General features: G+C 43.9%; 2 protein-coding genes across 2 annotated transcripts in view; one reads left to right on the plus strand and one right to left on the minus strand.

Annotated features, from left to right (window-relative positions):
• The window catches only part of mrc2 (mannose receptor, C type 2), a 27819-nt gene extending 26371 nt beyond the window's left edge, over window positions 1-1448 (plus strand). The window contains exon 29 of the mRNA XM_036539595.1: window positions 271-1448. Within this exon, the coding sequence (XP_036395488.1) occupies window positions 271-491 (221 nt within the window). The 3' untranslated portion in view covers window positions 492-1448. The remainder of the gene's footprint in view (window positions 1-270) is intronic.
• Window positions 1449-3891: 2443 nt separating this feature from the next.
• Window positions 3892-10386, minus strand: becn1 (beclin 1, autophagy related). The gene is made up of 12 exons (XM_036527762.1): window positions 10215-10386; window positions 9144-9272; window positions 8726-8790; window positions 8401-8459; window positions 8056-8146; window positions 7833-7969; window positions 7273-7467; window positions 6959-7105; window positions 6684-6833; window positions 6147-6207; window positions 5776-5918; window positions 3892-5271 (listed from the first exon to the last, which is right to left on the minus strand). Exons 2-12 carry the CDS (start codon window positions 9268-9270, stop codon window positions 5103-5105), a joined length of 1344 nt encoding a protein of 447 aa, XP_036383655.1. The 5' UTR covers window positions 9271-9272; window positions 10215-10386; the 3' UTR covers window positions 3892-5102.
• Between the last annotated feature and the right edge of the window lie 306 nt (window positions 10387-10692).

Genomic DNA, 10692 nt, shown 5'->3' on the forward strand with positions numbered 1-10692 from the left:
CTGTATGGCTCATTCTGTGGGATGGTGAGCAGATCTAGAGTTTAAGAGGTTAAATCCTGTGGGCTCTTCCATTTGAGGAGATGGGGGTGATGTGAAGTATGTTGATCCCTGACACGGTGCCTTTTTCCTCTCCTGTTTCACTCCTCCTCTCCGTCTGTGCCTGTCACCATCACCCTCTACCCTGTCCCCTTTCCACCTTCCTCTTCCTCTTTCCCTCTTTCAATGTAACAAAACACCACCCCGCCCCCCTTACATCGTCCACCCTTGTAGCGGAATCTGAGCATCTCCCAACAATGGTTGTGATCGTGGTGACAGCGCTTGCTCTGGTTCTGCTCATTGTGGGGGTGATCTACCTGCACCGCCGGCGCACCGCAGCTTCGCGGGGGTCCTTCGAGGGGGCCCGCTACAGCCGCACCAACTCCAACCCCACGGAGCAGGCGGAGAAGAACATCCTGGTGTCAGACATGGAGATGAACGAGCAGTCTGAGTAGCAGGAGGGAAGGATAAGCTGCACGGACACGCACAGACACAGACGAAGAGTACGAACCGACGGACTGACGGACTGACTGAAGGTTGTCGTTTTTTATGTTTCTTTGGAGAGACTGAAAGGCTGTGCAGAGCGCGGCAGACTCCAGTCTTGAATGGACACCAAAACCCTACACCCAGCGCTGTGCCCCCGGCTGCAAAGAAAACGCCCATCCAGACACACCCCTCCCCATGCACATCCAGCCACACAAGGCCTAATGCTTCCAGCCAACCTCTTCTCACAAACTGAGACACATTTTTTTTCCCCACTCTGTTGAAAATGTTTATCATCCTGGACTTAAACACCCCACTGGAGGCCAATTTACTTTCTGCAGCACCTCCAGACTGCTGGTCTACTTCGTGCATCACAGCACCTGTAGGGCCCAGAAAACACAAGCCAAAAATGAGTTTTTTCTGCAAGTAGGGCAGGTGTTGATGCTAGGCTCATTTGTGACATCAGCACCGTGACATCAGTCGACAGAGTTCATAAGTGTGCATTCTCCGGGTGTTGCTGCAGGCCTCTAAATGAAGCAGCTGTTGTGTTTTGGAATATTGTGAAGGGATGAAAACACCTCACCTCACCTGGTTACTTGTGTAACACAACAGTATTCGTGCTTTGAAGTAGTCCGCCAGCCCCCACATACATTCTCTTATCATGACAGTCGTTAGGCAGGTCTGGACTGAGTTTGAGTGTGTCTAGACTCTACAAGACAGTGTGTCTATACTAGCTGTACTAGGCAGAGCTGAAGATCAGGCAGCGGAGGATCTCATGTCAGATAAAAAAAGCCAGATGGGAGAATGGGAGATATATGGACTGGCACCCGCTGTGCCCTGAAGCTCTCTGCTGCTGTTCAGTTTGCCACAGCAAAACGATCACCCAGCTGCACGTTTCCTTTCCTTTTTATCTTTGAACATGTCTGTTAGGTGTTATTTCTACCTGGCTCTTGTGAAGCAGAATTCAAAGTATTATTGCAATACTCTTAATGTTCATTTTAACTCTCTGCTGTGAAAAATGCATGGAAAACTATGGTACATGTTTTTTTTGTTGTTTTTTTTTTCCTCGCATGTCACAATTTGTTGCATTTGTCCTGTTGGTTTTAAGCCTGTGTAAGTGATTGACGATGCCATTTGTGGGTATAGCTAGTGAGGCCGAGCTGTGCAGGTGAAAGGTCACTATTAATCACAGTCCAGCACTCACCAAGCCAAACAAGAGCAAGCCTGGCCTGTTCAGATTTTCCTCTGAACACTGGAGTTAGGAACAACTCAGAGATGGAATTAGGTATAGCAAGAATGGAATTAGTCTGAATTTAGACAGAATAGCCCATGTGATGTCACAGAAGATTTAGACCTGCTGATATTTTTTGATAGTTTGATTCTACAGTGGATTGTTGTCTTATCAAATGAGTAATCACAAGGAAACACAGGAATGTAATAATAATAATAGATTTATAATTATAATGATAATCAGTAGATTACACCAGTCATAAATGACAGTACTAATAGTGTGCTTGCATGACAGAGGGAGGCGTGGGAGGCTGCAGTGAATGGTGAGTTGAGAATAGGGAGTTGAGAACAGTGGCAGATTGTGTGGTAGGCTGGGAAATCAGGTTGTAAGTGTTGCTGCGCTAGTAGCGCATATCTGCTTTGATGGTCTGTGTGGCATAGACAAATATTTGCTCATGAACATTTAATCAGTCATCTCCAGACCTTAAATGCTTGCTAAAATGCTAAAACACACCCAAACTGTTTGGTTTGTGTTTTTTCCAAGGTCCTTTCTTGGCTATCAAAAAAAGAGATATTAGCACATCATTTAATAAAAGCAGAAAAATACTTGACTCATTTAGGTCATTTAGTCTTTAGTCAAGTTACTACTGCAAGGATGTCAATATGAGTAGACTTCAGTTTTAGATTACATTGTGGGAATTAATCATAAAGTGTCTGAACTATGGAATTTGCAGAGATTTGGTGGGTTTTCACATTTTAGTATGACATTTTTACTTGACTTTAATTTCAGCAACTGGACAAGAAGTGTGGAATTTTGGAGAAGGATGATCAATGGAATGTTGAGAGAAGAGTTCACAGTCTAGTCTGCAACCAATAAGGAAGAGGAAGAGAGGTGGAAGGGGAGAGAAGGGGGGAAAAGAGGGCAAGCTGAAGAATAACAGAGAAAGGGGGGAGGAAAGGAGATTAAGGGGTGGTGGGAGAGGAGAGGCAGAGAAAAGGTGGAGCTCAGGAAAAAAAAACACTTTTTGGAGTTGTGAATCTCAGCCCTGCCACCTGGTGGAGGTTTTGTTACTCCAGAGAGCAGTTCCACTTTTGGAATCAAGTTTGCGGCGGGTGAGTGCATGGATGTGTTTTTCACATTACTGCCACAGCTGGACCGCAGTAGAACTGGGCTGATGAGATCAAACTGAAATACGTGACCAAAGGTCTGTAATGCACTTCTTTTTTGGTTGGAATGGGAGCTTGCTGGAGCCCTGCAGTGCTTGTCAGGGCCTGCCATGCAGGAGGTAGGGGGAGGGGGAACTGGTAGCAGCGACAGGGGTCTTTTATACATTTGAAGCTCTGTGAAGTCAATTTCAAATAAGCACCTGTAATTTTGTTCTGAATAATTTTGTTATTTTAATACAAAATGAATAAAGAATATGTTGACTTTAAAAAAAAAAAAAAAAAAAAAAACCCTGGTCCCCCCACTTGATCTTTTTTTGCTAGAATTACAGTGGTCACCATGTTCAAGGGAAACAACACTTGGTCCATTACCCATAGCCTTATTCTCTACAGGAACATGTACAGTCTTCATTCCGGTGTGATCAGATTGTATTCGCTGTTCTGCAAGAATCTGAGAGTAAGGGGTAACATCACAATGAGCTGCACAGACACACATAGAGTGGAAGAGCTGAGGTTGTTCAGATATCCTTTAATCCAGCTACTGCACCACAGCACACAGACAGTAACTCTCATGCAGTTCCAGCACAATGAACCTGAAACCATATGGCTGCTTCAGGGGTCAGCTATTTCACATAGTTCCTCAAAGATGCATTTTTAGACGCATCTGCTAGATTCCTTCTGGTGACACATCTCACAAAGCGGGCCTCAAGAAAAAGAACACACTCTTGCATTCACTATGGATTAACAAAACCAAAACGGCGTTACAAGTTTTCTTTGTTTGAGAACGCCCTCTTTGACAAAGCTGTCGTATTCATGTTCTAGAAATCTCGCCATTCAATTTCAGGGTTCAGTGCGAAGAGTGAGGAGAACAAAGAGCGAGTCAGCGGTAATAATGCTAACAGCCTGGCTTTTTCCTACACCGATGAAACATGCAGTGAAATTTTGTATTCGATGCATTAAGAAATCACAGACACACACTTCTGTTTTACTACCCCATTCTAAGAAATTGCAGAGAGAGTAACATTCTAGCACTTTATTTCTTTTGTTGCTGAATACTGAAAAATAATATCCAGTACTGCATTTTCTACATCTTTTATTGCAATCCTGAATTGACAGTACATTATTTTAACTTTGCTGTTTTATGAAAAGAAAAAACACATTTTCTGAGGCTGACTCACACCAGACTAAAATGTAAAATGATCATGGTGCATAACCTTGGCTGAAAATATTAAGTGAGATACTGTGTGCTGTACACTGTTGCCAATTGAAAAATTAAGTCAGGTGGCTGCAATTTGTAAATATTTTCTTAGAGCCAGTCTAGAATGCATAACATTTCTCCAAACTTTAAACAAACAAACTCAAGCCAGCTAACAACAGAAGCCAGCATGCTAATTATTCCACTTATTCTAATGACCACTGATATAGTGGAGGAACACCGCTAACTGGAGAAAAAACATTGCTGGAAGAACAACTTGTTTAAACTTGTGATTGACTTTCCTTTAAATAAAATGGCACTGTGCTTCTTCTGAGAGCTCATGAGTTGAACCCCAGAAATTATCTTAATACCATGTAACATTTATAATGTTAATTAAAGTAATATCAATCTCATTTGACAGCTTAGTATTTTAAATAGTTTCTCTCTACAATACACCTTTAATACAGTCCACAAGGGAACGAGTTCAATTGTAGGTGACAGTAAACCTTATATTAAAATGTATTAGGATTTATTTAAGAATTATTAATTATTATAGAATTAAGGTGTTTGAGATATAAAAAGTCAGGGATATTACCAGGAATCAACTCTATTGACATATGCAGCATGTGAAGCAAACTAAAACACATGCAGTATGTGTACAGTTTCGTCTACTTTGCATACAGAACAGATCACTGTATCTGTCTACCCTTTTAAACGCTTCAGTACAAAACACTATCATAATTCAAATGACGTAAACAGCAGTATGGTATGCACTCATGTCTAAATAAAGTACACTATCCAAAAATTGAATATGTAATGAATATGTAATGAGAGTGAGGGACCAAGCAGCAACTCCTGATCAGGACCAGCATTTGCCTCCATCTTGCTTTTATGTAGAGACTCCTATAATTATACAGCCGAGGACCAACGGAGGGAGTTTCTAAATGGAGCCAGGCCCACTGCCCTTGGCAGGCAGTCCCATCCAGCAGCATCTTCATTTGTTGTAGAACTGGGAGGAGACCCAGGCCAGGCCCCACTTGAGGTTAGTGAGCATGAACTTGAGGGCCTTGGTCCACTGCTCCTCCGAGTTGAACTGGGTTTTGATGGAGTAGGAGCCGCCGCTGCCGCCGGTGTCCTCGATCTTCCCCTTCTCCACGTCCATCCTGGGGCACAGGGTGGCAAGACAAAGCAGTCAGGCTTCTGCTTTTAGAGGCTGTCAGTTTAAACTGACAGCACCACTCAGTATCCAGGGAAGAGTGTTGAGATAAGGAGGGAAACACCCCTTAACCCTGTGAATCCCCACCCAGCTACAAAGGCATTCGTGGCTCCACCTGCAGATTTTAATGGCTCAACCTACAGATTAAATGAACAAATGAATCTACATTTTCATGCCTTACAGCATAACTGAACAGCAGTGCCAAGCCTCTCAGTGCCAACACGGGCTTGGACACCTTGTCTGAAATGGCCTGGCCCTTGCAATGCAACCAACTCATCCCTGGGATTTTTACCATTGAGCATTTCTGTCTCATTTATAAATTTATATATAAGATTTGATTTTGACTGCAATTCAATTCTAATTCTAAAAGTAACACTAACAGAAAGAAAATCCATGGTTATGAAAACATTCTGACAATCTTCACCAGCATCACCCCATCCCTCAAACTGACCTGTAGGGCAAACAGAAGCCTGTGTCCCCCTTCTCCACCTCTTCCTTGAACTGCTGCACACAGTCCAGGAAGGCCACCATGGCGTGGTCGAACTTGTTATCCCAGAAGAAACGCAGGCCTCCAGAGCAGTACAGAGGCAGTTCCTTCACACAAAAAAAAGCCACGGAAAGAGTGAAATGCACAGCTTACTCTTAATCAAAACATGAGACAGACACATCTACAATCACTCCGGATGCAAGTCCATATTCTGAAACTGCCGCTATAGACAAAGCAGCACAGTATTCCACCCCTAAAAGTTTTTTTCTTTTTATTGCTAGTCCCTCACTCCTTTCGCGAAAATCCCCTTTCGGGGATGTGTGCGTGCGCCTCACCTTGGACTTATCTGAGAGAGACTCCAGGTAGGAGTGGTTTCCATATGGGACCAGGCGGTACCTGCAGTGAGAGAGGTAGGTTGGAAACAGTTGACAGTAATTCCAGAACTCACTGGGCTGCACTATAGCATGAGACCTCACTGTGCTAAGATGTGCTACGCAACAACGCTTCAACAGCAGTTAAATTACACACATAACACTTCTTACATAATGTGTGAGAAAAGAAGCATGGTTTGTGTATGTGTATAACAGTGAGAATGAGTGATTCGGTGAATGTGTCCGTTTACATATTACATTACAGTATTTAGCAGATGCTCTTACCCAGAGCGACTTACATACAGTTACAGTTCTTTACAATGTTATCCATTTATACAGCTGGATATTTACTGAGGCAACTGTCGGTTATGAGTCCTGCTCCTTAACCACTATGCTACACTGCTGCCCACTGCCATTTACATATCTGTACTGTTGTTTACGCATTTGTATTGCATGCACTAACGCGGGTGCCTGTGTGTGTGCTCATTTGTTCATGCTGACCTTTGGAACCGCAGCCCCATCTTGTTGGCCAGCGCGTGCAGCAGGAGCACCGTCTGTCCCCAGGCAGCGTTGATCTCATTCCATTCTACTGGTACGCTGGGCAGGCGCCCCAGGCGGAAGTTATTGATCGTCCCAAACTGACCGCTGTGCCTGCAACCCACAGAGAGGGCTTTCAAAATAACACAGGTGGGTTCAATCTCTTACTACACTGCGCTTCCGCCAGTCTGCCACGAGCCTCCTGGAACAGCAGCGATGTTACCGTGGGGTGTGCTCACCAGATGTGGAACGTGGCGTTGAAGACGTTGGTCTTCTTCAGGCGGTCCAGCTGGATCTGGGAGTAGCGCATCTGGTTATCCACGCTCTTGAGCTCGTCGTCCAGCTCCAGCTGCTGCCGCTTGAACTCGCTGTACTCCTTCTGGTACCTAAGAGAGAAAGGGGGAGGACAGAATGAGCGTTTTCCTCATGTATCATTCAGTCTCACATCCCTCCACACTCTCCTCCCCTCCATATCTCTCCCTCTCAGTACTCAGTACTGTCCCCAGCGCCTGTTACCCCCATCATGCCTATCCTTGCCTCCCTCAGCACTCACTGCAGCTCCTCGGTGTCCAGTTGCTGGGTGTGGCTGCGGGCCTGGGCGAGGTCGTTGGCCACGGCCTCACGCTGCTCCTCGATTGCTTCCAGCTCTTGGATCAAGGACTCCTCTTCCTCTTTCAGCTGCTGAAGCTCTGCCAGCAGCGTGCCCTCCTCTTCCTCCTGCAGCTGAGACAGCAGCTCCAGACAGTTCCTGCAGATTCAGAGACACTGGTCACTACCTTGAGCACAAAGCGTTCACTACATTATCAATCAGGAGCGGGAACAGCACCCCTTTTGCCCTGCGATAAAGATCAGTTTCAAGTCATATGGGTCTACACACTAACACAAACAAACCAACCTATTCTAGTACAACAGAGGGAGCCACACATTCACATGTTCCATCAACTCTGTGTCAGCTAAAGCATTTAAAAATCATATATCAGAAGCTGGTCACTGCATTAGCCTGCAGGAAGAGAGTACTCACCTCAGCAGGTAACATTAAGAGCTGAACTGCTCAAGCTGAAACAGAGGTGAATGACAGGGTGTAGAAGGAGTGCGCTGGTAGAAGGCACTCACTTGTAGTTCAGGCACTCATTCTCGGTGATGTTGAGCTGCGTGTCCAGGTGGTCCAGCAGGGTGTCGGTGCACTCCTCGCACAGGGGGTGGTCGACGTCCGTCTGCCCCGACATGATGTCAAACAGATCACTTGTCACCTGGTGGGGGGAGGGAGATGTGAACATGGGCCCAAATGTTGGCCTTCTGGGATGACTCGAAATCAGCTGGGGGACGTCACCCTCACCTTTAGCCTGCGGCTCAGGTTCTCCATGGTGCCTCCATCAGACGCCTCTCCGATCAGAGTGAAACTGTTGGCGCTCTCTGTGGACATCATTCTGCAGGGTGGACAAAAAGTCGGGTTGGACCACGAATTTTAGTCGGCACGTACCTCACAGTTTAGAAGGCATACATACTGAAAAGGAAAAAAAACAGATTTGCGATGCTGAGGTCCATTTATTTTCCTAAGAAGGTCATTAGAGTAAGAAAATCAGAATTAATAACAAGAAAACTAATATGTTGAAGTGCTGTATGTCTCCAAAGCTGGCAGAGGGAAACAGGATAAAAAAAGTATAATTGGGACACAGCTCACCGTGCAGGGGGAATGTACTTCCTTGCCACTCCATCTTGCTTGTTCTCTACAAAGGTTTCCTTGGGAAAAAAAAAGTCAAATGAACACAGATGAGGCTGTACTGATGTACTTTATTAATGTATAGTCTCATCAACATTCAACTACTAGCACCAGTCTTGTTTATTCAATAGCGAGAGGTATTATAGCATTTTGCTGTTGGAAACAAAGCTGAAAATAACCAAATACCTTCCACAAAAATCCCCCCACATTTACAGAATATGTAACTGATAAGTGACATCAGTGTGCAAGGACAATTACATCCTGTGCATTCTGTCTCACACGTTACCTCTGGTATGCTCTCTCCCTCAGTGCTCTCTGCTGGTTTGCTTGGTGTCACTGTGACTAATGGTGCTGATGGGAGGGAGAAGAACACAGACACTCAACATTGTCACTTCATGCACCAGATAAAATCTACTACTTTGATAGGATGCATAACACAGTGTGACAGATACAGAAAAAGTACTAAGTTGTAGTAGGTGCTCCGTGTATGAGATACTAAGAACTAACCACTGATCTACTGTGATATTACGTAAATGTTTATTCATTTATTCAGTATGCAACTGAAAAACAACACAAAAGAAACTGCAATAGAAATAAAGCAGTGTTATTATTAGCACAACAATAATAATGATCTCTGTTAAGGAAGGTTGTAATGGAGAGTCATGGAGTTGAGAGAGCCAATTATAGCACTACGGAATATTTACCGATGAGCTCCTGAATGGTGACGCGGTCCAACACGTTGAAGGACGTGTCCAGTTTGAGAGGTTGGCTGCAGCGCTGACAGACGAAGCTCACCTGCATGGTAGTGCTGGAGGACTTGGAACCCTCCATTGCTATGGTCAAAAAGGCAACAAAGAGAGTTTTCTACTGAGAGTTTAAAACTGCTGGGTAAGGACAATGCAGAAATGCTCTGCCGCACTGGTCTATGGATTTATTATCAGAAATTCATTATGACCTTGGGAAAGTGCTCCCATGAACAGCGGTAATCAAAGAGAAAGACTTCTTTGTAAATTTTGATTGCCTGAAAAAGTGAAGATGGTAAACTGACTGACTACCATGGCAATATGGCAAATCAAACATTTTCGATTTTCAATCTGGTCACCACTGACAATATCTCTGAATTAGAACACCAAGTAGGCATAAAGGTAAGGAGACAAAAATGAGTGCTACCAACGCGAATTGGTGGTACAATTACCTAAGTAGCTATATACGTAGGAAACCTGCCCCTCTTCGGTACAAAAATACACAAGAATACACGAATATAGTCAATCAACCACTGTCATCCCAAATGTACGATCAACAGAAAACCAACTCGCTACAATGTATTCAATAGGCTAACTTGCTATAAATTCACGGCAGGTTTAGTTTTTTAGACTAGAGCATACACGACAATTAACTACAAAAGTAATTTTGCACAAATGGTACCGTTATCTAAAAATGACATCGCAACCCAATAAAAATAAAAGATACATACGTTATAGAGCTAGACCACATTCTGTCAGATTGTATAGTATACGCGCTAACTGGCTAACTCTGGCTAACAGCCGCACGCAGTATGACACAGCACTGAGCGCTGACTTTGGGAAACAGACATTAATATATTCGACATTTGAATCGCCACATAAACGTATCAAGACTGCAATACAATCGATGCATATCTGTACCACTACGCGCTACCTTTCTAAAATAGCTAGGACAGCCAGCTAAAAACGCAATGGCACTTCCTGAAAAGCAACAATGGCCAAAACGTTTCCTTGGCTCGGGTATAGACTTACCACTGATTCGGAACCCACTCCGTATACTCAGTATAAGATATGACGGTGCTGGGTTTGGTAAAATAACTCTACTGGCATCAACATCAGCCTCAAAAGACTATACAGCGCTTCATCGAAACACTTCAATTAAAAATAACGGAGGCGACATCGTGAACTTTTTATCTTTGAAAACTTCCGGCTTCACTGTGTTTTTCAAGGAAATGACGACAAGATTCCACACACGTGCGCGGCTGCTGCTTGGTGAGAATCTGTTTACTGAATGATAGCTCAGAAAAAAGAGCTATGTACACGGACGTATAATAACATGTAGCTTTTGATTCAAGAATTAGCTCAAGAGCACATTTGCTGAGAACTTTGCCATATTTGTGGTTTGCAATAATATCTGAAAAACTACATAAATTACAAACACGTATTTACTGATCATATATAAAATCCATAGAAGAGTTTATTCACAATCTATACTGTCTTTGTCAGTTAT

Source organism: Megalops cyprinoides, chromosome 1 (genome assembly GCF_013368585.1).
Source record: "Megalops cyprinoides isolate fMegCyp1 chromosome 1, fMegCyp1.pri, whole genome shotgun sequence".
Lineage (NCBI taxonomy): Eukaryota > Metazoa > Chordata > Actinopteri > Elopiformes > Megalopidae > Megalops > Megalops cyprinoides.